The sequence below is a fragment of the Glandiceps talaboti genome, chromosome 2 (genome assembly GCF_964340395.1).
Source record: "Glandiceps talaboti chromosome 2, keGlaTala1.1, whole genome shotgun sequence".
NCBI lineage: Eukaryota > Metazoa > Hemichordata > Enteropneusta > Spengelidae > Glandiceps > Glandiceps talaboti.
Genome location: NC_135550.1, coordinates 3,440,856 through 3,468,677, shown reverse-complemented (window position 1 = coordinate 3,468,677; position 27,822 = coordinate 3,440,856). Strand labels below are relative to the sequence as shown.

At 36.7% G+C, this 27,822-nt stretch overlaps 1 protein-coding gene across 2 annotated transcripts; it reads left to right on the top strand.

Moving 5' to 3' along the window:
- The first annotated feature begins 6,096 nt into the window (after nucleotides 1–6,096).
- LOC144453027 (uncharacterized) lies at nucleotides 6,097–27,062 on the top strand. Of its 2 annotated transcripts, none has more exons than XM_078144295.1 (5): nucleotides 6,097–6,169; nucleotides 6,535–6,658; nucleotides 13,672–13,824; nucleotides 15,265–15,413; nucleotides 25,506–27,062. In XM_078144295.1, the coding sequence occupies exons 1-4, from the start codon at nucleotides 6,123–6,125 to the stop codon at nucleotides 15,403–15,405; spliced, it is 465 nt and encodes a 154-aa protein (XP_078000421.1). In that variant the 5' UTR covers nucleotides 6,097–6,122; the 3' UTR covers nucleotides 15,406–15,413; nucleotides 25,506–27,062. The 2 variants fall into 2 exon arrangements, with proteins under 2 accessions (XP_078000421.1, XP_078000429.1); XM_078144303.1 differs by lacking the exon at nucleotides 25,506–27,062 and adding an exon at nucleotides 15,600–15,733.
- Nucleotides 27,063–27,822: the final 760 nt, after the last annotated feature.

Here is a 27,822-nt window from a genome sequence, read left to right as displayed (position 1 = left end):
GTATACAATGTCTATGAATGCTTGATTTCCGCTGAATATCATTTTATTTCCAACTTGAATGCAAGTAGCGACATCGGAAAGATCAACATCGCCCTAAACGAACTTCGAATTGAATAGAGTTTTACTATCGATACCTCAACAAGTTTTCAGTCATTTTATTCGTAAATATTAGCAATTTCATAGCATTTTTGCCAAATTCCTGCCGCTAGAAGACTTGACCTCGATGACCTGTAACTTTTATATATTTACGCATGTGCAACAGTTAGCTCTTGCGACTCACCATGCAACTAGTTGCATCGTGTACGCGCTCCCGTCGCAGTTGCTAGCCTCGTCGCATGCGACAAATTGCTTCTTGAGTTGCATCGTGTAACTGGGCCTTTAAGTTTGACGGTAAATTGAGATGAAAATGGCGAAAGATTGCAAGTGTGTATCAATTTTATCAATAGAGAATCGGTAGCCTATATACTATTTAGGAGTGAACGCAGTGTGTGGTCATCGCGTCCAGCACGCGACTATCCAATATATCGCAGCTATATATCGCTACATTGGAACGCATGCGTACTGTATACTGTAATCAGTTGGTGGAAACAATAGTAAACATGAATTTACACAGCGTCTCGTACATTTTATTAAGACAATAAAAATGCACCACTCTGGATGCCTATTCCGCCTGTGTTAAAACGTGCTGAAATATAAATAGAATAGGGCGGACTGGGACGTAACATCAACATGCGTAATGCATGTCTAACATATGGAAATCCGATTACGACATGCGACCTGCGACCCGCGACTTGCACAATTGCGATCTGCGACTTGCACAACTGCGACCTGCGACTTGCACAACTGCGACTTGCGACTTGCACAATTGCGACCTGCGACTGCGACTTGCACAACTGTGATCTGCGACTTGCACAACTGCGACCTGCGACTTCCATAATTGCGACCTGCGACTTGTACAACTGCGACCTACGACTTGTAAACCACTGTGACATGTTTTCATTTTAATAAATATAAATGACATAAATAAATTGATTTTGGCACTTCAATGATTGCGCGTTTGTTTACAACCTCGTTTCCAGAAGTGATGTGTATCACGTGCGCCAATCTGATTAAAATCCGATGTTGTGAAAGCGGCTTGATGTCCTTATTTACCTCTATTCATCACGTTTGTTTTGTTCGGAGTGATCGCCGAAGGCGGCGATCACTCCGAACAAAACAAACGTCACTCCGAACAAAACAAACGTCACAACACGATGAATAGAGGTAAATAAGGACATCTAGCCGCTTTCACCACATCGGATTTTAATCAGATTGCTACTTATCATGCCAAACAACATGGAACAGTTTGTAAAAATTACATATCAAAGTGTTCAAAAGATATCTTGCCTTCAATACTATTGAGTTTTACAGTGAGATGGTGGTGGTACAGAACAAGTTCTAACGTGTACTCGTAAGTCGTACTGCAACTAAAAATCTGAATAGCACTCCCAGTGGCCAAACTGTATAATCTTTCATCTTTCAGTTAGCTAGTCAATGCCCATGAACAGACTATATTACATTGAGGGTGGGGGGTGGGGGGTGGGGGGTGGGGTGGGGGATGGGGGGTGGTTCAATATATCATTCTTTCTTTTTGGGTATTTTGCAGATTTCCCAAGCCTTGTTGGCAAACTTCAACAGTCCCTCAAATTTCAAGAGAATCCGACACCGTTGATGGACTACACGCGTATGTTGTCATATTCACATGCGCCAGGACTGTATCATACGATACACAAGTCCATCTCTACAAACAGGCAACACAGTGTGTCCAGGGAGGTTTTACAACACCAACGGACATCTTCCTTGTTGGCAAATGTTGCATACACTTTGCTATTTCAGGTAACTGTAGGACTCCAACATCTTCTTTACACTTTCTACCTATATTTAAAAAAGAAGTCATGTTAATACAATTCTTGATTATTATTCAACAACTTTGTGATATTTCTTGTGTTTAGGTCACAAGTTACAAATGAAATTCCTATGGTAGTTGGTCAGTACATGGCACAACATGGTACATCAAGTACAGCACTGGCATTAGGTCCAGTTTTGGGATTTGGACTGAATCCAAGGACAATATGCAGAACTAAAAACAGGATAGCCAGTGGTCATAACCAAATAGTGGCAACTAAAATATCAAATAACTTGGAGGTAAACTCAAATTTTCGAGATGGTTTTCTACAATATGTCAGAATTTAGGGGAGAACCATTTGATTTCTGGGGGTGGGGTTGGTGGATGGAGGAAGTGGGTATGGCAGCAATTTTTTTTCCATCACTGTGACAGCAAACCTAGTGTATGCAATACATTGCGAAAAAAAAATTGTCTATGTAGGAGAAACCAGATCACCTATCACAAATCAGGAAAACAATAAATACGAACCAGTTACTTCAACGGACCATCTCACTCAATCAAACACTTCAGGATCATAGCAATTGAAAAACTCTACACACCAGATAAAACCTACCGTCAGCTACGGATACGTGGATCAATGGGGGTAAATAGATACAGTCACTTACCAATGGCATCAATAGAAAGCAGTAACATAGTAACCAATAATCACCAGTACTCAACAGCTACAGCTGGCTGTGTGTAATATTCATACCATTCCAGGACAAAAACACTATTTTGCATGACAATAACTGCTGTTCTCAGTATTTAAAATTTAACAGGACTTGATTTCTTTGACAGAACTGGAGACCCACCGGTGAAGAGAAGCTCAGTCTCTTCGAAATATTTGGGTCAGAACTGTATGGTTTACGATATTATTTAATATATAGAGAACCTCGGTGTAAAGTTATATATATAGACTTTTTTCTTTCTTTTCACCTCTCTCACTCTCTCAGACACACACACACACACACACACACACACACACACACACACAAACGTGTTGGGTCCTCGGTTATGCGCAGATGTATGAAATAGACTCTAGAAGTATGGTCACTTCATGATTTTGAAGTTATTTTACCCAGATAAAGCAGCTAGACTCAGTCAATATCATCATCAAACACCTAGCTATCACCAGGAACTTGATGTTACCTGTAAGACTGTTTGATGGCCATCACATAGTTTACAATGATAAATACAATTTGATCAAGCTTTCCCAATTGTCAAGGCATTTGTAATTCACATAATGTTTTGGAGAGTTCATGAATCATAGATGTAAGTTGAGCTATAACACACACTGGCTAAATGAATTTATTTTGAGAAGTACGACAGTGTGTTAGTTTTCAGTCGCCCTAGACAACCACTCTTGTCTTGACCTAGACTGGAAGGTTCGGTCGTTTATTCGCACTCCTTACCTCATTCTAAATGTGTTTGGCATGACTTAAGGAGTGCCAATAAACAACTGAACCTTTCAGTCTAGTCTTGACCCTACTTCGATTCGAATTCCAGTCCATACATTCATGATACAAATCCAGTTGTCAATTATGATCAAACAAAATGATGAGTTCGGCAGCACCATTGCGCATCTGGTGGAAGATAATGTATGAACTACATGCAGATTTCTAAATACCTAAACGAAAATTAATTATGCCATCCAAAAGGAGGTCATGATTGTCAATAAAACATGCCCTTACAAAAATTTACAATATTCATTCTTGTTTATGTGTTATTCAGTGCATTTAGTCACATATTTTCAATATACTTATTTTTCTCTACTGCTTTGCCAAGAAGACTCAATGACAAAGAGACGACTTGACAGTGTCTTGCCACACAAACTGGGCCTTAAACAGTTTATTAGAAAGTTGAACTACTGATTACCACTGATAAATAGTGGATTATTTCCTAAATCCTATTCATATCGACATCAAAGCTGCCTTCTAAATGAAAAGATAGTTTTGATAATGTAGCTATTGTGCAATGTAGTTGCCGGTGCAGTTGTTGCCTTGTGCTACGACCTCTCTCTAGACAGTGCAACCCTAGATGGCTCATTTACATAATATTTTATACATTGTTGCAATTTATTGTTTGTGTTGAAACTGTAAATATCCAAGGCTCACTTTTCTTTGGGCTGGGGGGGGGGGGGGTATTAAAATTTGCAGCCGTAAAATAAACAGCTCCGATGTAATAACAGTGTATTATCACAGTGTATTTTGGTGTATTGTGCTTTCGATCTTGTTTTGACTGCAATGGGAACTCCACCCAAATAGTGGTCACCTCCTATCAGAATCAGTGGATTGATGAACTTCACTAAAAGTTAAAATGACATGAAATAAAGATAAACATACTGTGATTTTAACCTTGATAAAATACTAAATGATGTCAACATTATGTAACTATATTATGCAAATATAATTTTATGACTTGAAACATGCATGTGATTAACTTCCCTAGTTTAGATTAATCATGAGGTTGACATTCTTATACGAATAGCCCCGGGCGAAGAGCCATGACTTTGAAACAGGTTTGCATTTCTATAGGAAATGTTATTGTGATTTTCTAGAGGTTTTAAGATACAGGCTAGAGGTTGAGATACTCAGACAGGGGCGGAAGTAGAGACGGCAAGACAGAGATAGAGACACTATGGTCCAGGGCACAGGGAGGCTCTCATTTGTAAGCTATTCCACAAAGCATTTAAGGCAGCAATAATTGATTGACAGCTACAATATCGATTGATTATACAATGTTGCAAAGTTTAGTGAAAAGAATATCGATTTTTTTCTGACACAGATCGTACTGACTGTGTTGATAATGTCATCAAAAGTAAGTTACAGCCTGCATCTAACCTAGAGTCTAACATAAGATTTTATTCGATAATGGCTATTTGTGTAATGTCGTGTCTTCATGAGGTCAGGTATAAAAAAAAAAGACATGAAGCCGCGACATTGCACATTTTCCATTATCGGATAATAATCAGATAATATCTAACTTAGACTTTAATATTTAGACTGCACACGACTCATCACAACCCCGGCCTCCCAACCAGCACGTCTACTATTAGACTCTAACTGAGATTGTTCCGATAATTTCTACCTAATTACAGTATAAAATCTAACATAGACTATAATATTGGACAGTTCACGTTTTATCGGATATAATCCGACAATTTCTAACTAAGAGTATAAAATCTAACTTAGACTATCATAGAAATATGCACTGAGAACTGCGACACAACTGCTGACAGAGTTCTCAAAGCATATATCAGAGCTAAGGTGGCTATTAATTGTTCTGCGTGTTCGAACGTTAACAATCAAAGTTATAAGCGTTCAAGTCACGCCAATCATGCCAATCAATTGCAATACAAATGCAAGATTTTAAAATAACACTACAAACGTATAATAAACAATAAAGAAAAAATAAGTCTTTTTATGTTTCTGTTCTCCTACTATGAATACTTGCTATAAGAATCTGGCCACAGCTACTCATGCAGCTACTCATGTCCTAGTCTAGTTGCTAGACCTCGTGTGTCATTCCGAATTTACAATACAACAAGGATAGGCGTCACAGCGAACTTCGTCGGAAGAAAGCCCCAACGTTTATCAGCAAGACTACTTGCTAGTTTATATTTTAGTCTTAGTTTCTATAGTGGTCTGAGTGTCCATGCATACACTGACAAGAGATGGGCAGAACAATTCTTTATTTCTGTTGATATAAATGATGAGACCACTATTAGTACATTCTACCAGCTTAGCATATTAACTAATCTCGAAAATCTGAGGTTGGGAAGTTCTCAATGGGTCACACTTGCACTTTAGCATCGGGAGAATTGTAATGTGGAGTCAGTCGTCTGACAGGAACGTAGACATATGCACCATCTGCAAGCAGGACGAGGCAATGTCACAATTTAGACAAGAGTGTTTCAGTTGGTAAAACATCTACGCATGATATAATACCGTTGCTATATCTATTTAAATCAAGTTTAGTTAATAGTGTAGCCATCACAGGCATTTCATTGAATTAGCTCATACGCGGCTGAGAAAGTTTACAATACAAAAAAAGGTCTAATGAGGGATACTACAGAAATGCAAGCTGGATAAATGCAGGTCGAGGGCGGGGGGGGGGGGGGGGGGCTAATGCCCTCAACGACGAGAGTCTGGAAGCGAGACTATTAGGCCCACCGGGAGTGTGAGGTCGGCGTGCGCAGATGTGCACACATTCCGGGTACACAGTATGGACGCTAATTCAGAAAAGGTAGGTATATAGATAAAGTCTCTGTATATTTCACAGTAAACGCAGAGTTTTTGATCGTAAGTATCATGATGAACATTAATAAACAACCACTTTGACGTGCGGTTGAGCATGGACATGATGGAGCTCCATGGGTTGAGAGATGTGAGGTAGCGATGTTTCATGTAACGTAATACCTAAATTTAGCGCACGTCTGTCCATCATCAAATGCAGCGTGGATAACTAGACGACTGGTTGTTTGTTTGAATTTTACCATATTAATTGTAAGTGTTTCCTCACTTCCCCTGTCATATGAATGATAGTCACGCTGTATTGCTGTAACCGTTAATTGCCTAAGTTAATGCCAATAAATCTCATTTTTATGTTAGGAACGTAATGGTAAATACATGTCTCGTAGACAGTCGAGGGAGAAACCACTCGATGTGGCTAAAGCCTTTTTGGCAAAAGGATGCGACCCTGACTGGTTGTCACTGCGATGGTGTGGCGAGAAAGGTATGTTGGGCCAAAAAAAAAGAATTGGTTCTGGTCAGGGCAGACTGACTAAAATGGTGCGACTATGCGATTTTTTTTTCTTTCTTTTTTTTTACTCCTCAATAAACCTGTCATTCAGTCTCCAGGGCCTAGGGTTAGAATTTTCTGTGAAAACCTACTAGACCAGGACTAGTGGAAATTGAAATCCACTAGTCCTGCTTGGAAATCTACTAGTCCTCATTCAGTTTCTTCTAAAGCCTGTTTATGTACATGTTTACGTACATACATATTTGCATACAGGGGTTTTCCTATATTTGATGAAGAAGTGGGATAATGTAATTTACATGATAATTTGCATATCATTACCATATTTTCAGAGCAGAAGATAGAATTTGGGGACTATACATGTACCAAACTAAAGAGAAGTAAAAGTCCATAGAATTTGATATATTTCATTGTGAATGATATTAACACACATTTGATAATTATCATGTAAAAGGTCCAGGAATATTGACAAGTGACAGAAAGATAAAGATTGACAAGTGACACAAATTTGAGGTTGTTTAAAGTGGCCATTTGGATGAAAATTGATTTTTAATCTTTAAAACAATTTTATCATGCTTGCTACTTGGAAAATCAATATGAAACAACATATACAAGGTCCTTGTTTGTAACTCAATAAATGGCAAAAGACTAATAACTGTGTAAAATGTTTGTAATTGTACATACAGTCAAACCTGTGTATAGTGGTCAGTCAAGGGACTAACAAAATGTGGCCACTATAGAGAGGTGGCCTTTCTGTAGAGGGTTGGTTGTTTTTGTAATCAGGTGGCCAAAACATTTAGAAGTTAAGAGAAGTGGGGACACAAACTAAATACAACATAATATTAAGGGTTTAAAAACTAATTATTTAATCTCACATCAAAAATACATGTACATGTATTTACAATTCAATGACAACTCTGCTTTGCATACATTCTAGAAGTAATTTTGCAGTTTCTGTGAAAAATATCAATCATGAATTTATGTAACACAGTTTTTCGTCTTTCAAATCTTTCTTTTACGATCACCTGGTGCGTTGCTTTCGAACTCCTCCAAAAATTTAGACCTGCGTTTCTTTATGATCAGTATCTGGGTACGCCCAACACCATACTTCTCAGCCAGTTTGCGTGAGCCCACAGAACAACCACTCGCTTTGTACAGACTGATAATCTCGACCTTCTCGTTCAAAGTCAACGTCTTCCGAACAGCCTTCGCCATGGTTTCGATGATAAACGGTAAATAATGCTGCGATACAATTTGTTACGACGTGATAGCCACGATGCAAAAGCATAGAATGGTACATGTACGAAGCTCTCGCTCCGAAACACAGTTGCCGCCATTGATGTTTTGTTTACGTTCACGCACAGAGGGACTGTGGTTCACGTGTTACGTGATGACGCACTTTGACCTACGACCTGTCAACTGTACTTCGATGTTTCTTTGTACGGTAAAGTTTCTGACTCCTTTCGGCACTGCAGCAAGTGTTAAACGGGTATCGTTGACATTACTGTGGGTCTATTGGCGGTACGGTCACCCTGTTTGATGTAACCAAGATGTACTTAGTCAGTCCACTGTTTTTTCAACTCTTGCCATGTTTTGTACAGGTGCCGTACTTGTCCTGGGGAAGTTTTCATGCCAAATCCCACAAGTATTTTACAGGAATCTGAACCAAGCCACAAGCTGCTCTACACACTTTAATGGGAGCCGAGGCGAGTTTCTTCCACGAGTTTGTGGCAGACTGGAATAAATATGTTGCATTTGTACTCAATCTTCTATACTCCCTGAGAAGATTATCATGCACGGTTCCTCCACCACATCTCCATCATTATTGACTACACACACAGCTGCATCTATGATTGCACTTTTAGCCTGGAAATCTTTATTTTCCAGAGGTGGATTATCAGCTGGACTCAGTGTAAATTCTTGGCTTTCAGCCGAATACACCATCTTGAAGCTACCGAAGTCATTGATCTCATAACCATCTGGTGTTCTCCTTCCAATACTAGGAAAGACGGTCTGGGTTCTTCTCAAGTCATCCATTTCAATATTCAAATCTTCACTCGACCATTTGTCTTCACGAGTATCATAGCGATTGATGACGCCTGGATGGTGACGTACGTATAGATATATGTATCTATCATTCACAACTACGACATCGGGAGTAACATACGCCTCTGGAGATGACCTCTTTCTCATCCAACGGTTTGTGTGAGGATTAAGCATCTCAATGGATTTGGGGTTACTCTCTCCACCGATAACATATATTTTGTTATTGCATACTACGGCTGCACCAAAAGTATGAGCGAGTAAACTCGGTGTATATATCGTATAATCCCATTTATTCTGCAATGGGTTATACACTGCAGTTGTTGTATTTGATATAAGTACTAAGTTATTGTTCAGAGCTACTGATAAAGGTGGGCTTGTGACTGGAAGGACGGTGTCAGCTGAAGGCAATGTCACCCATTGGTCTTTACTCAAAATGTATCCAAGCATATTTGGCATTGCTCTCTGGACTTCTGATGTTCTATCAGTTCTCTCAAATGTTATACCACAGCACACGAGAATGACATCAATCAGTATTTCACATCTGAGCTGCAGTCGGATATTGTCACTGTTGTCATCATCGTTTGCGAGATGGAACCGTGTTGCTTCCATGACATACATTTTACACTCTGGACTTGCCTTCACTAATGGCTCCACTTCTACCCGGTCAAGTAGGAATTTTTTGTCCACGTGTCCAAGTCGGATGTGGCTCATCAACTCTGGGAATTTGGATTTACGTTTTCTCCTCTCAACATTTACCCATTTCACTAGAAAGTCAAATAAGTCTTCTTCTCGTATTTGTATGCCCTCATTGGATATTATCGAACAGAGTTCATCAGCTGACAGGCGCAGCATATCATCTTCATTTTTTCGCATGATTTCGCTGAAGTGATATCCCAACACTTTCTGCGTCTCTGCTGACAAACTCTTCATTCTGAACTGCTCGGCCATCTTCTTCATTTGGAGACAGTTGGTTGAATTTAACTCTCCTTGGAGATAACTTTCACAGTACTCTTGCAGATGCGTCATCATAAAGAAGTCTGTGCCTTTCAAAATGTCAAATACATTGTCCAAGTTCAAGTTGATCGTACCAGAATAGATAAAATCAAGAATTGCTTCCATACCATCAGCGGACGTACACTGCAGTTCTACACTTCCACTTGCAGCTTCTTTCATTCAACTCCGTAGCATTGACTCGAAGTACGGACTACATGCTGCCAACACATTACGGTGGACCTTGAATTCTCGTTCTTCTACACGTAACGTCATATCACAGAATATCTCATCATCTCTTTGGTGTCTGATCTTGTCGATCAATGAGGACTGGTGACAGATTTTTACACTTGCAGAACTTACGCGACTTGTACTTGAACCCGCCATCCTTTCAACATGGGCGCTATTTGCGAGAATGTCCACGTCGCGGGTTGGCGCTGTTGCTGCACCAGCTCGCGTTGTCACTAGCACACAGGGGCAACGAGCATGTAATTGATTGATGATTGATTGATCGATTGATTGAATGATTATTTTTATGGTGAAATAAAACTTACTTTTTTTGTGTGATATCGATCAATTAACTGACTGATTTTGTGGTGATGCACACAGGGGGCAGCGAGCATGTAATTGATTGATTGATTGATTGATTGATTGATTGGTTGGTTGGTTGGTTGGTTGGTTGGTTGGTTGGTTGGTTGTATTGACTAATTGATTTTTGTGGTGGTGATATAAAACTGTTCTTCTTTCCCTGGTTAGTTTTCTCTTTCAACAACTCTTTATTGACTAAATAAGGACATCTTGTCCATTCTTCTCCTCTTAGGGCGGCCCTTTTTATTTTTCTGTTTCTCATCTCCCGACCGACCCCTTTCCGACCGACCCCTGAGCACAGCAAAATTGTAAGGTTCCTCATGGCATCTTAGACCAGTTCTGCCGAGGCCACGACCTTGCGACATTGGCCCCTAAAATTACAAATGACGCAATAATTTTCCCACCTTGCGTCGCTTTGGCGCATTCATTTTATGGCAGACATCAAAATTATCTAAGTCCACGGCCGGACCAGGCCAGGCTCTGACTCGACGTCAATCCCACAAGAAGTATACTGACTGCGTAAGGGAAAGTTTTGTTGACATCATATAAGATACAGTGACAACGCGCAGTTATATTGTTAACATAAAAAATGCCACAAAAAGATCAACTTTGATAAACTTACAAATTGAAACATTAGAGGGAGTAGATGAGACGTCGAAATGGACGTCTCGTCACACGTTTTGTCTACCGTCACTGTCGTGACCTCTGACCTACTCACTGACGTGTGCGAAACACTGAACTTGCTACCGGAACGCGGAACATCGATCTATCTGCCACAGCTCAGGTTGTGATTTTCATTTGTGGATGGGTTAAATTAAACGGATGTGTATTTTGATTCCGAAAAAGCTGTGTTAGGGGATCTTGTTGCATGATGTTGACAGTGACACATGTGAATGTTGGGCACTGAATCAATGCGTAATCACTGGCATGGCCACTATAGACGGTCACACATGAAGAACGAACTTGTTGTGCAAATCAGAAAAAAATTAATGTGGCATTTACAGAGCATCCCAACTTTGACGTTGTTGATAGTTTTAGTTAAAGATTCAAGTTCTGAGTGTCAAGGACACCTAATGTCAGTTTTCCGTATCAAATTTACGGTATGTAACTATGCTGTCATTTGATATAGCAGGACCAAATCATGATACACAGCCAGTAACGGTTAATTAATAAAAAATAAATTATTTTAAAGTTTGTTTGACTATTATTTGTAAGTTTTTCGTTCACATTTGGTACTTTTTAAAGTCAAGGATTTTTTTTCTTCAAAATGTTATGAATTTGAAGAGGGAATGATAAACACAGCAGTGTACTAACAATTTAAAAAATGAAACAAGTGGTTACAAGTTTAGGATTTCTCAAAGTTTTTATTCAATCATATGTTCACTGTGACTTATTTTGAAGTTCTTTGTCCTTGTCTGAAAAAAAGGGAATTAAAAATTTGAGCACTGCTATTCATTGATATTCAGATTAAAAATTGTGACTACCTGGCTGTCCAATCTTTCTAAACAATATATAATATATTCTGTAGAAATGACTTAAAATTACATAATCTTAATTGCCTTCTTTTTATAAGGTGTAATGTGTAGTACACAATTTTCAAAAAATAGCTTACTGGGAACTGTTATTATGAATGGATTTTTTTTATGTAGTTAGGTAATGGTCTATACGTAATGGAATATCTCAGACCACAGACTGGGTACTATGTGTTGTTTCATGTTGATTTTTCAAGTAGAAAACCATGATAACATAGTTTTACAAATTAAAAATCCAAAACATATACTCAGTTCTCATCCATATGGCCACTGTTAGTTCTTTAGGAGTATGACGTACACTGCACTCACATAACATGATACAAATACCAAAAAATGCCACTGGGCTAATAACCATTGAATAGTTTCAAGTCACTAGATTCGTTCTGTAAACTCGTAAATGATTCAGTAAAATAAAAAATAAAATATGACTGTTCATTTCTGTTTAACTTAGTAAAAGTTATCTTGATTCATTAAAGTGAAAAGAAAGGGAAATTTTATCATAAAAATTTGTTAGAAACTCAGTGTTTAACTTGACGAATTTGAGGCTATGCATTATACAATACGTCATCGCTCAAGTTGGTCTTGCAAAATGGCGGCATCACTTACGTTTCGGCAATGTTTACATCGCAAATCATATCCGAAACAGATAATTTACGCCTGTAATTCTACTGTAGAACCGGAGTAGTTATTCTTTGGCAATAAGTATACATTTTATGCTCCCATTTACATTTATCAACACCATAACGTATTTCGCAAACTTGCCTATGGTCCGTAGCTGGTACAGTACATGTATCTTAAGGAGTTTCCCTGATGACAAATTAACTGATTAAATAACATAGTATCAGATAGGGTATACTTTTTTTGCATAAAATTGGTATCCCCAAATTGTGGGTTTTAGTATTAGCGCAGAGCCTCGCTGCAATGTTACCCATGGAGGTACCCCAGGCAGTCCCATTACGGACTGCCTCCACGGCCTATTAGGTACTGTAACGTTTCATTGCATTCACTCCATTTTACTGTGGTCTACTAGGATTCTTTTACGCACCATGACTGCTGTGGCAAATTTTTTGACAGTTTAAAAATCTGGCATGGCAATCACGGCATATCACGTTTTCCCCTCCCATCCCCCTGCGTTGTCTCACGTCCATCCCGTTTTGTCCAGGGTGGCCTGAAACATAGTGTGGGATTAAGTAATCTGTGTAAGCAATTTTGTGTTTAGACTTGACAGATTATTGGCTGGACTCCTGATTAAGCTGCTTAAAGTGTTGTTGATTAGTCCCCACCACGGACAAAGTCCGGGACGGGGACTTATAGATTGGACTCTGTCCGTGTGTGCGTGCGTCCGGAGTCATTTCTCAGACATGACTGGATCGATTTCTCTCAAACTTGGTACAAGGACAACACATTATGTCATACATATGCACGTTAATTTGTTTTGTGATACGATCCAGTATGGCTGCCAGGCAGCCATTTTGTTTCAATTTTTACATGTCTAGAGCCAATACTTGAACATGACTAGACCGATTCTTCTTAAACTTTGTACAAGGACAAGACAATAGAGTGTAAATATGCACGTCAATTTCCTGGGTGTTACGGTCCAATATGGCTGCCAGACAGCCATTTTGTTTGACAATATCATTGGTGCTATATTTCATAGAATCTAATCACACTACCATGACTGGTGGCAATTCTCTGAAAACATTCAATGCAGGGACTGAGTCATCTCTGATGACAGCTTGTTAATATATATGTTTTGCAAATTTGTCAGTACTGCAGAAATTCAGAAACATTTTTTGAATGAGTTTATAACAAAAATTATAACTTCTTTCTCAGATCCATTCCCTATTAACTGTTGGTGGAGAAGGTGAAGATCTACGAGAATGTTCAGTGTCTAATGTAACATCACCCAACCACCTCGTTAACGTTGTTAAATCAGTGGCTGATACTAGGAAGAACTCAAAGTCTGCAACCCCTGTACAGAAAAACGTAAGTGTTTGAAAGCTATCCATTGAATACACAGGGAACATTGCACATCCCAGTACTAGGATGTGGCCACATCATAGAGCTAGGAAGAAGAGCATAGCTATGTGCCAGCTGTGTGCCTCACAGCCCCGTTACAGGGTATATTTTTTCACAGCCCTGGTACATGCCAGTTGAATGGATCTGGAATACTACATCTGTGCCATGACTGCATACTGCACACAGTTGTGCACATAACTGTAACAGCTATGGTGGAATAATACCCTGTAGCAACCCTTTTGTTCATATCTGACTAGCATTGCTCACATAGCTGGTACATGGCTGTGGGAAATACCTATGTTGCAGCTAATTGCTAACATAGCTGGTACATGGCAGTGGGAAAAAGCTCTTGTACATGGATGTTGTAAAAACCTATGCTGCATTGCTATTTTCACATCCATGTTAAATTTATGTTGGCATACCAGTTACACATCTGTCAACTCTAGGTATGTTACACCTGGTGTGTTGGCCAGAGCTGTTAAAGGGATATAGTGCACATAGCTGGTACAGTTCCCATGGCTCCAATGAGCTGGTACAGCTATGTTCACAACCCTGTCCTAGGTATGTGAATGTTACAGGGATGTGCAAGGTTCCCTGTGTAACATGTGTTTTTAGTTCACTTTATACAGAGGCGTTTCACTGTACAAGATTTTACCCACAACTCTCCCTGATTTGTACTGTTGGACATCAGCTCATTGAAGTCAGACAAATCTCACCTGTGTACAGGATTTTGTATGAATATTTTTGCCATTTTCAAAACGTAGAATTGACACTGATGAGTTTCTGAATATATATTTTCATTGGTTTTGGTATCAATGATTTATTGTAGAAGGAGTAGCAATTTTAGAAATTTGTCAACAGATTTTCTTGAAAGACATGCAAAATATTTTCCACAAAACTAAGGAAAATATATGCACCTGTTATGACTTTGCCAAAGATATAGATTTATTTGAATAGGTATGACAAAAGAAATTTACATACTAAAACACATCATACACACTGTCTACCCAAGTTATTGATACTTTGACATTGAAAAGTGTTTTATTTACAGTACATGTTTCATTTACTTGTTAGCACATTTTATGCAAAATTTAGAACTTTATTTTTGATTCCCCAATCGTACTTTTGTTACATATTAATTAAACATAATTACTATGCTTAAAATGTTGGCAAATATGGGTTATTGAAGAAGTTATAAAATAAGGAACTTCCAAGCATACCAATCAGAGAGAGTTGTGGGTAAGATATTGCACAGTGCGTTTGTGCATTCCTATTGCACCCATTTTTGTGTATACTATAATAATAGATGACATCATTAAAGTGTGAGAGCTAGATTTATGATATGTGGATATTAAATAACTTGATACATTTTTTTCTAAAACAACAATATAATAACTTCTTTTCCAGTTGAACTCTCCAGTAACTGGGGAAAGTGAAAATATGCCAGAATCTACTGAGTCTCATGAGAACCGTTTGACATTATCCCACCACATTGTTGAATCTCAAAGGCAGTCAAAAAGAACAAGTCAGATACTGCATCACCTATAAAGAATGAGGTAAGTGTTTGATAGCTGACGTTTAATCCCTACATGTTTCATAGTCAACAGAGGAAATTTTGCACACCTGTTTGTAAATTTATACTATAGTGGATAATCAAATTGATGCAATGTGTAAAATCAGAAAATTCAGACAAACTTTGGACTCATGTATACAAGGAAGTCCTCTATTTCTATATTTTACAGTTACTATAAAGACATGGCAACCACAGGCAAGTCATTGAGGACCAGGTTTTTATATGGGTTTCCTTTATAAATTAAACATGGCAGAAAAAAATATGGATTCCATAGATGTCATATACAATAATAATTAAATTAATGCTCGTGTTATTTTTAAATTTTCATTTGGAAAGCGTATTGAATACATTTGAGCTGATGTGGGGGTGAAGTCCTTTGTAATTGATATTTTGTGTTAAGCCTTGAAATGGGATTGGCAAGAACCCACATTTTTACAAGTGTTGGTGAATTATATATGGATGAATATGCAAATTAGGTCTAGAAATAGGCATTGTGGTGAAAAATCTGAATCCCAAAAACTACTGGTCTAATTAAGCTGAAATTTGTGGGGGATGTTCATTAGTGGGTGATTATCGATAAGAAAGTCATCGATAAAATGGTGTTTTCTAGAAGGATCATTACCCTGATGACAATTTGTAAAGTATGAAATTCCTAGCTGTTCTAGTATGGCAAAAGCACATCTTGATGAGGGTGTTCTAATAATATGGATTGGACATATATCATGTAAAGTTGAAAAGTCCTCAACAAAGTGTTGTTTTGAGTGTGTGAGGAAGTCCTCGATAAATGGTGTTTTTGACAATTTGTAAAGCTTGAAATTCCTGCATCTGTGCTAAAATGGCAACAGCACATTGATAAGGGTTTCCTATATATGTATTGGACATATATCATGTAAAGTTGAAAAATCCTCAACAAACTGTTGTTTTGAGTGTGAGGAAGTCCTCGATAAATGGTGTTTTTTTATAAGGAATTACCCTGATGACAATTTGTAAAGTATGAAATTCCTGCATCTGTGCTAGAATGGCAACAGCACATTGATAAGGGTGTTCTAATATGTATTGGACATATATCATGTAAAGTTGAAAAATCCTCAACAAACTGTTGTTTTGAGTATGTGAGGAAGTCCTAAATAAATGGTGTTTTTGACAATTTGTAAAGTATGAAATTCCTGCATCTGATCTAGCATAGCAACAGCACATTGATATGGGTGTTCTAATATGTATTGGACATATATCATGTAAAGTTGAAAAATCCTCAACAAAATGTTGTTTTGAGTGTGTGAGGAAGTCCTCGATAAATGGTGTTTTGTATAAGGAATTACCGTGATGACAATTTGTAAAGCTTGAAATTCCTGCATCTGTGCTAGAATGGCAACAGCACATTGATAAGGGTGTTCTAATATGTATTGGACATATATCATGTAAAGTTGGAAAATCCTCAACAAACTGTTGTTTTGAGTGTGTGAGGAAGTCCTCGATAAATGATGTTTTCTATAAGGATCGTTACCCTGATGACAATTTGTAAAGTATGAAATTCCTAGCTGTGCTAGTATGGCTAAAGCACATTTTGATGAGGGTGTTCTAATAATATGTATTGGACATATATCATGTAAAGTTGAAAAATCCTCAACAAACTGTTGTTTTGACTGTGTGAGGAAATCCTCGATAAATGGTGTTTTTTCTATAAGGATCATTACCCTGATGGCAATTTGTAAAGTATGAAATTCCTGCATCTGTGCTAGAATGGCAAAAACACATTTTGATGAGGGTGTTCTAATATGTATTGGATATGTGTCATGTAAAGTTGAAAAATCCTCAACAAACTGTTGTTTTGAGTGTGTGGGGAAGTCCTAAATAAATGGTGTTTTTGACAATTTGTAAAGTATGGAATTCCTAGATGTGCTAGAATGGCAAAACCACATTTTAATGAGGGTGTTAGACATATATCATGTAAAGTTGAAAAATCCTCAACAAACTGTTGCTTTGAGTGTGTGAGGAAGTCCTAAATAAATGCTATTTTTGACAATTTGTAAAATATGAAATTCCTCCATCTGTGCTAGAATAGCAACAACACATTGATAAGGGTGTTCTAATATGTATTGGACATATATCATGTAAAGTTGAAAAATCCTCAAGAAAGTGTTGTTTTGAGTGTGTGAGGAAGTCCTTGATAAATGGTGTTTTTCTATAAGGTTTGTTACCCTGATGACAATTTGTACAGTATGAAATTCCTGCATCTGTGCTAGAATGGTAACAGCACATTAATAAGGGTGTTCTAATATGTATTGGACATATATCATGTAAAGTTGGAAAATCCTCAACAAACTGTTGTTTTGAGTGTGTGAGGAAGTCCTCGATAAATGATGTTTTCTATAAGGATCGTTACCCTGATGACAATTTGTAAAGTATGAAATTCCTAGCTTTGCTAGTATGGCAAAAGCGCATTGTGATGAGGGTGTTCTAGTAATATGTATTGGACATATATCATGTAATGTTGAAAAATCCTCAACAAACTGTTGTTTTGAGTGTGTGAGGAAGTCCTAAATAAAAGTTGTTTTTGACAATTTGTAAAGTATGAAATTCCTGCATCTACGCTAGAATAGCAACAGCACATTGATAAGGGTGTTCTAATATGTATGGGACATATATCATGTAAAGTTGAAAAATCCTCAACAAACTTGTTTTGAGTGTGCGAGGAAGTCCTAAATAAATGGCATTTTCGATAAGGATCATTACCCTGATAACAATTTGTAAAGTATGAATTTCCTGCATCTGTGCTAGAATGGCAACAGCACATTTTGATGAGGGTGTTCTAATATGTATTGGACATATATCATGTAAAGTTGAAAAATCCTCAACAAACTTTTGTTTTGAGTGTGTGAGGAAGTCCTAAATAAATGTTGTTTTTGACAATTTGTAAAGTATGGAATTCCTAGCTCTGCTAGAATGGCAAAAGCACATTTTAATGTGGGTGTTCTAAATTGTATTGGACATATATCATGTAAAGTTCAAAAACCCTCAATAAACTATTGTTTTGAGTGTGTGAGGAAGTCCTAAATAAATGGTGTTTTTGACAATTTGTAAAGTATGAAATTCCTGCATCTGTGCTAGAATGGCAACAGGACATTTTGAAAAGGGTGTTCTAATAATATGTATTGGACATATATCATGTAAAGTTGAAAAATCCTCAACAAACTGTTGTTTTGAGTGTTTGAGGAAGTCCTAAATAAATGGTGTTTTTGACAATTTGTAAAGTATGGAATTCCTAGCTGTGCTAGAATGGCAAAAACACATTTTGATGAGGGTGTTCTAATATGTATTGGACATTATCATGTAAAGTTGAAAAATCCTCAACAAACTGTTGTTTTGAGTGTGTGAGGAAGTCCTAAATAAATGGTGTTTTTGACAATTTGTAAAGTATGAAATTCCTGCATCTGTGCTAGAATGGCAACAGGACATTTTGAAAAGGGTGTTCTAATAGCTATTGGACAGTCATATATCGTCATGTAAAGTTGAAAAATCCTCAACAAAGTGTTGTTTTGAGTGTGTGAGGGAGTCCTCGATAAATGGTGTTTTTTATAAGGAATTACCCTGATAACAATTTGTAAAGTATGAAATTCCTGCATCTGTGCTAGAATGGCAACAGCACATTTTAATGAGGGTGTTCTAATAATATGTATTGGACATATATCATGTAAAGTTGAAAAATCCTCAACAAAATGTTGTTTTGAGTGTGTGAGATAGTCCTCGATAAATAGTGTTTTTTTCTATAAGGATCGTTACCCTGATGACAATTGATATGATATTCCTGCATCTGTGCTAGAATGGCAACAGCACATTTTGATAAGGGTGTTCTAATATGTATTGGACACATATCATGTAAAGTTAAAAAATCCTCAACAAACTTGTTTTGAGTGTGTGAGGAAGTCCTAAATAAATGGTGTTTTCTATAAGGTTTGTTACCCTGATGACAATTTGTACAGTATGAAATTCCTGCATCTGTGCTAGAATGGTAACAGCACATTAATAAGGGTGTTCTAATATGTATTGGACATATATCATGTAAAGTTGGAAAGTCCTCAACAAACTGTTGTTTTGAGTGTGCGAGGAAGTCCTAAATAAATGGCATTTTCTATAAGAACCATTACCCTGATGACAATTTGTAAAGCATGAAATTCCTTCATCTGTGCTAGCATGGCAATTTTGATGAGGGTGTTCTAATATGTATTGGACATATATCATGTAAAGTTGAAAAATCCTCAACAAAATGTTGTTTTGAGTGTGTGAGGAAGTCCTAAATAAATGCTGTTTTTGACAATTTGTAAAGTATGAAATTCCTGCATCTGTGCTAGAATGGTAACAGCACATTAATAAGGGTGTTCTAATATGTATTGGACATATATCATGTAAAGTTGGAAAATCCTCAACAAACTGTTGTTTTGAGTGTGTGAGGAAGTCCTCGATAAATGATGTTTTCTATAAGGATCGTTACCCTGATGACAATTTGTAAAGTATGAAATTCCTAGCTTTGCTAGTATGGCAAAAGCGCATTGTGATGAGGGTGTTCTAGTAATATGTATTGGACATATATCATGTAATGTTGAAAAATCCTCAACAAACTGTTGTTTTGAGTGTGTGAGGAAGTCCTAAATAAAAGTTGTTTTTGACAATTTGTAAAGTATGAAATTCCTGCATCTACGCTAGAATAGCAACAGCACATTGATAAGGGTGTTCTAATATGTATGGGACATATATCATGTAAAGTTGAAAAATCCTCAACAAACTTGTTTTGAGTGTGCGAGGAAGTCCTAAATAAATGGCATTTTCGATAAGGATCATTACCCTGATAACAATTTGTAAAGTATGAATTTCCTGCATCTGTGCTAGAATGGCAACAGCACATTTTGATGAGGGTGTTCTAATATGTATTGGACATATATCATGTAAAGTTGAAAAATCCTCAACAAACTTTTGTTTTGAGTGTGTGAGGAAGTCCTAAATAAATGTTGTTTTTGACAATTTGTAAAGTATGGAATTCCTAGCTCTGCTAGAATGGCAAAAGCACATTTTAATGTGGGTGTTCTAAATTGTATTGGACATATATCATGTAAAGTTCAAAAACCCTCAATAAACTATTGTTTTGAGTGTGTGAGGAAGTCCTAAATAAATGGTGTTTTTGACAATTTGTAAAGTATGAAATTCCTGCATCTGTGCTAGAATGGCAACAGGACATTTTGAAAAGGGTGTTCTAATAATATGTATTGGACATATATCATGTAAAGTTGAAAAATCCTCAACAAACTGTTGTTTTGAGTGTTTGAGGAAGTCCTAAATAAATGGTGTTTTTGACAATTTGTAAAGTATGGAATTCCTAGCTGTGCTAGAATGGCAAAAACACATTTTGATGAGGGTGTTCTAATATGTATTGGACATTATCATGTAAAGTTGAAAAATCCTCAACAAACTGTTGTTTTGAGTGTGTGAGGAAGTCCTAAATAAATGGTGTTTTTGACAATTTGTAAAGTATGAAATTCCTGCATCTGTGCTAGAATGGCAACAGGACATTTTGAAAAGGGTGTTCTAATAGCTATTGGACATATATCGTCATGTAAAGTTGAAAAATCCTCAACAAAGTGTTGTTTTGAGTGTGTGAGGGAGTCCTCGATAAATGGTGTTTTTTATAAGGAATTACCCTGATGACAATTTGTAAAGTATGAAATTCCTGCATCTGTGCTAGAATGGCAACAGCACATTTTGATGAGGGTGTTCTAATATGTATTGGACATATATCATGTAAAGTTGAAAAATCCTCAACAAACTTTTGTTTTGAGTGTGTGAGGAAGTCCTAAATAAATGTTGTTTTTGACAATTTGTAAAGTATGGAATTCCTAGCTCTGCTAGAATGGCAAAAGCACATTTTAATGTGGGTGTTCTAAATTGTATTGGACATATATCATGTAAAGTTCAAAAACCCTCAATAAACTATTGTTTTGAGTGTGTGAGGAAGTCCTAAATAAATGGTGTTTTTGACAATTTGTAAAGTATGAAATTCCTGCATCTGTGCTAGAATGGCAACAGGACATTTTGAAAAGGGTGTTCTAATAATATGTATTGGACATATATCATGTAAAGTTGAAAAATCCTCAACAAACTGTTGCTTTGAGTGTGTGAGGAAGTCCTCGATAAATGATGTTTTCTGATGACAATTTGTAAAATATGAAATTCTTACATCTGTGCTAGAATGGCAACAGTACATTTTGATAAGGGTGTTCTAATAATATGTATTGGACATATATCATGTAAAGTTGAAAATCCTCAACAAACTGTTGTTTTGAATTCGTGAGGAAGTCCTCGATAAATGGTGTTTTTTCTATAAGGATCGTTACCCTGATGACAATTTGTAAATATGAAATTCCTGCATCTGTGCTAGAATGGCAACAGCACATTGATAACGGTGTTCTAATATGTATTGGACATATATCATGTAAAGTTGAAATATCCTCAACAAAGTGTTGTTTTGAGTGTGTGAGGAAGTCCTCGATAAATGGTGTTTTTTCTATAAGGATCGTTACCCTGATGACAATTTGTAAAGTATGAAATTCCTGCATCTGTGCTAGAATGGCAACAGAACATTTTGATAAGGGTGTTCTAATATGTATTGGACATGTATCATTAGGTCAACAATTTTGAAAATTAAGAAATTAGGTCAGGCTGAAAATTATGAAGATTTCAAAGCATGTGTAAATAAAGAATACAATCAAGATGTTGGTATTTACGTCATCAAAAGTACGAGGGAAGTTTACAGCTTCATAAAATCTTTGTCGTGCTTCCTTCCTGTATTTGAAGGGAAGATATAATTTTTTCTAGCACAGATGCAGGAATTTCATACTTTACAAATTGTCAAAAACACCATTTATTTAGGACTTCCTCACACAAGCTGCTGTTGTATAATTACCAAGGTTAAAACAGATATAAAATGGTCACAATTACAAACTCTGGCACTACTGAAATTCGGTAGAGAGAATTCCAAATTTTGATGAAACCACAGCGTCATTAAAATTTAATTACCTCATCACTTGACAGATATACAGATATACAAATATACAGATATACAGATATACAAATGAGCAATGGTACTGGTCTACAAGTAGTCTAATTTGGTACACATGAAGAAAAATCACACTGCCATGACAAGAGTCAATTCTCTATCTCAATCAATCTTCAATGGCCAAATATTTGACTTTATTAGGAAGTCTTAAATTCTTAATTTCTTAAATTCCAGTCTAACAATCAATTTGACATATGCCCAAATCTTACATAAAAACAAGCAACGAATATCAATTTCAACATGATCCTGGGATCCAACTTCCCTCACAAGATCATTATACAGTCATCACTCTGATACATTGTCGTGAATAGCACATCATTTGACGTGTTTGAACTAGACTGTATGCAAATGAGGTCAAATGTCCAGCATGTATCATGTGTACATGTATAGGATTAAATTTGCCATGGATCTGAATATGAAATCAAAAACATATTCAGGTTTTACCTGACCTGCATTTGAAAGGGGAGTGCAAATTAGCCATGGATTCAAACATGAATGTGAATCCAAAATATTTGGTATTTACATGGCCTGTGTTTGAAAGAGAAGGTAAAATTTGGCATGGATCCGGGTGTTAATATGTATACAAAAATATTTGGTCATTAGCTAATCTCGATTATCCAGCCTCTCATCACTTGGAATGCTACTACGAGACTTCCCCAAATGAAAGTCTGGAGATACTACATTTAAACTTTCTCACAAAGGAAGTACCTGCTGGAGCAGTGCATCATGGGTACACTTCACATCCAACATTGCAGGCTGAATGATTTAGATACTTTCCATACAGATCATCACTTCTCAAGCAACTGTTATATAATAATTACTATAATCAAGTATGGCTAGCAGATTTTTTAGGCTTCCAAGATATGTACTATGTGCCGTCTGGCGTGAAAAAATTTGACTGTGGTTTCTCCAGACTGACATATGGGTGGTCTCATAGGCAGTGCCGCAAACAACGAGAATCTGGATAATCTAGACTAGTCTTTAACTTGCCTGTGCATTTGATAGGGCAGTGGAAATTTGCAATGGATCCAAATGTTAATGTGAATCCAAACAAATATTGTCTTTATGTGTCCTGTATTTGAAAGGGAAGATATAATTTGGCTTTGATCTGGATGTGAATATGAATATGAATCCCCCAAAAATATTCGGTCTTTGGGGAAGATGAAATTTTTGATGGATCCGAATGTGAATGGGAATCCAAAAAAATCCGTTTTGACCTGGCCTGGCCTTGCCTGACCTGACCTGGCCTTGTCTGACCTGAAAACCTTGAAAACCCTTTTGTTCAAAGTATCAGATGTAACCTTTTTGCAGATTTTAATAGAAACAGGTATATCAATAAGTTTACTATTGAATATGTATAAGCTCAATAACAACTTTAATAAACAAGTTGCTGACAGTTGAAACAAGACCTGGGGATATACTTGTAGGTATTTTTAGTGAAAATATTACTACTAATATACCTTCTGGTAGTTTCACAAGACTGCTGCTTTCAAGGCTTAAATAGTTTCCACCGAGAAGTTAAGGCAAGCTAGAGGATTTGTTAGCCTGGATAATAACTGAGATATTCTATTCTTCAGGGTTATCCATAAAAAATGATGGGTGTAAAACAGGATAGAGTACTTTGACAATGCTTGCTATCACTAGTGCATATAAGTACTTACTTTTCCTTGAATGTTTGATCAGTTCTGCTGTCTTTAACAGTGAGCAGAGCTGTAGGTTTAGGTTGATATCTGACCTATGTCCATCTGTCTGTTGTCTATCAACTTTTTAGATTTCAATCTTCTCCAAAATTACTCAATATCTAATTTAGCTAACATTTGGTGTCCTCTGGGGAGTGGATGTAAGTTTGTTGTTACAATTAAGCATGTGCAAATTACGTTTAAAAGTGGGTTTGTATACAAAAAATTGTGTTCTATCGTACAACAGCCCTATGATATTTTCCCAACTCCTTGAAGAGCATACAATCTGTTGTAGTTGAATATAGTTGAATATAGTATTTTATTTGCCACAAACTCAAAATCATATCAACATAACAAGAGAGAAAGTAAAAAAGACAGTGGAATAAATATTACACATAAACTGATGGATGAATACAGAGTTTATGGCTGGACCACAAAAATAGTTTGAAACAAACTAGTCAAATTTGTGGCCCATACTACAATTGATTAAACAAAATAATCAAAGCAAAAACAAAAACAAATTTGAAATTAAAACAAAAACAAACAAAAAACAAACAAAATAAAACGCGTTCTCATAAAAAAAAAATATAACAACTGGCATTAAATGCAATGTAAGGTAGAAAAAGCTGAATTAATTTTGTAACAAATACTGTTTTAACTGAGATTTAAAAGTAGTCCTGGATTGTATTTTTTTCAATTCTTCAGGTAAGGAGTTCCAATGTTTTGCAGCTGCATACTGAAAATTGTGTTGCGTCAAAGTAAGATTTACTTTTGGAATGTAAAAGTTATCTCTCGTTGCATTCCGAGTGTGATACGTATTTGGTGGTGTGTTGAAATAGTCGTTAACTGTTTGCGGGAAGTGACCAGCCCTCAAATTGTCATAGTCATATTGTAACCACTTTCCTACAGCAGGGTTAACTGAGGCATGGCTGTGGTTCTCATTTTGCCTGAGAACATTAGTTATTCAGCAGTGGTGGCAGCAAGGCTTGTCCATACAACTGCTAGATTCCAAACTTGCCACCCAGACTAATAATCTGCCTATCATGACTCCAACTGATCAAGTGTAGGTATAGATGGGTTGACATTTTCTGCTAGTCTTAAATGTCCATAATTGAAAGATCTAGTACCACCCCCACCCCCACTCCTCATTCTTTTAACCATAAATTTGCTAACACCTAATTACTAATTAAATCATAACATTGACAAGAAATATTTGGGGATAAAATACACAATTGAAATTGAGAACTTTCATGACTTTAAATATATTGCATTTTATTTGTATTATTTGCAGGCTCCCATAGAAAGAAATGGCGTGCTGAAGAGCATGAAGTGGTTCTGCAACATTTCGAGAGAGAAAGACATAAGACTTCTAAGAGTGCCTGGAAAGCGGGATTGTGAATCATGTAAAAAAGAAAATCCTGTGTTGCAAAACAGGACATGGTCAGACATTAAATTTCATGTCTACAACAGAGTACAAATTCTTAGAAAAAAAACAACCCATTTTTAGCTCCAATGTCATAGTCATCTAAGCTGTATACTAGGGGCACCACAGCTGAAATTTTGGAAAAAAATTGCCCGGCTTGAAGTACAAACTTTGGCAGTATATTTAGTTAGAGTAATATCTGGGCCTTCAGAAAACTGATGTTGCCCCTCTGGATTCTCTTGCACAAACTCACAGGAGACGGTTTCCATAGTAACGTTGACACTATTTTGAAGGATGCTGAAACATTGAAAATGTCATATCTTGTGCCCCAGAAATACTACAACCATAATTAAAAGTAAGTGTGTATATGTTCGAAGGGACAGACAATTGAATGAACACAAAACCTGTTTGATTCAATGCCAAGGTCATAGTCAAAATTCAAGGTCATCTTCACTTTTTGGATTTTTATAGAAACATGCACTGAATATTTTATGTATACTCCAATCAAGTATGACGTGTAAAGTTGAAAATGGGTCAGAACATAGCCATGTATACAATCTTTCAGAAAAAAGATGAAAGAGCAGATATGAATTTGCTTTGTAGCAAAAAACAGTTGCTAAGACAACTGATGTCAAGATCCACAATTATATCGAAATGTTGATACACTGAATATTTCAGCATCAGAAAGTGCTATTCACACGATGTAAGTGTCTATATATGCGTTTTTTAGGTCAAACTATTCACTGATGACATGATATTTTTGATCCAAGGTCAAGGTCATTGTCAAAATTCAAGGTCATCTTATTTTTTTTGTAATTATTAAAACTCTATCGGAATCTTGTCTATTAGTCAGGTGGCTTAGCTACATTTTTGTTACATGCCGGATAAAAGCACCAAATTTGGCATGAATGATCCTTAGGATCTACTGATTGATTTTAGTGTGGGAGCCCTCGTGAATATTTGCATACATTGCATACATCAAGACAATTCAAAATGGCCACCATCACTCATGAAAAGGCCCACTTTGCAGAACTGTTTGATGAAATAAAAACACCGAATTGGGCATGAGTGGTCTCAAGGACCTACTTATTGAAATGGAACTTTTGTGAATATTTACATAAATTTGTTTATTTTTTTTAATGGCCACCATTACTCACAATAAATCCAAATTTTCTAAGATATATCATATTTTGCTGAACTGTGTGTTGAAATAAAACCCACAAATTGGGCATGTGTGATCCTGAGGACCTACTAATGGCATTTAGAATGGTAAGTCTCGTTTCTGGTTTTTGTAGTATATTACACTATCTGTAATTGTGATTATCGTAATGTTTCGGTGATTTGTTGATAAAAACTGAAAAAGTAAGATAACCTTGAATTCTGACAGTGACCTTGACCTTGGATCAACAAATTGAGTTGTCCGTCTCCCCCCCCCAAACATATATACACACACTTTGATTATGATTGTAACACTTCTGAAGCCTGAGATGTGATGTTTTTTAATGTTTAGCATCTTTCAAAATAGTATCACCATTACCATGGAAACTGCCTCCTGTGAGTTTGCGCAAGAGACATCAGTTTTCTGATGGCCCAGATATTACTGTGACCGAATATGATGTCAAATTTTGTACTTCAAACCATGTGAGGTAACGCTACTTTTTGGACTTTGTGCCATGACTAATAGGGAAATTATAGTATATGGTAGAGTGGTCTGAAAAATGGTGGGAACATTTTCTCAGAGGTGTATGTGGGTTAAAGTCAAAAACTCTTATCTCAAAAAGTACTTTAAATAATTGAGTGTGAAATTTGATGAGATGTTTCTGAAAGTGTTATTCTGCAGATTTTCTCCAAAAACATTGACAAAATTGCCCCTAGCAACCATGACCACGCCCTTAGCAACAACCAAATGGCAGAGTATTTTGGTCAAATAACAACATCATCTGGCGAGCAATTGAATAAACATTCAAAAAATATATGCTAATACCCTAGCAACCATGGCCACGTCCATAGCAACACCATCTTTTGGGCAATTGAGTAAACATTCAAAAAATATATGCAAATACCCTAGCAACCATGACTAAACCCATAACAACAGCCAATGGTGCTGTATTTCACAAGTATATATGTAACAATGGATATTCTTAGGCAAGTGAGCACTCATTCAAAAACTGCATGCAAATATGCC

Excerpts from the sequence above, each read along its gene's own strand:
- LOC144453027 (XM_078144295.1), top strand. The coding sequence starts at position 6,123 with ATGTGCACACATTCCGGGTACACAGTATGGACGCTAATTCAGAAAAG. Across the intron at positions 6,170-6,534 it reads TGGACGCTAATTCAGAAAAG|GAACGTAATGGTAAATACAT; the intron begins GTAGGTATATAG and ends TTTTTATGTTAG. Across the intron at positions 13,825-15,264 it reads CAACCCCTGTACAGAAAAAC|TTGAACTCTCCAGTAACTGG; the intron begins GTAAGTGTTTGA and ends CTTCTTTTCCAG.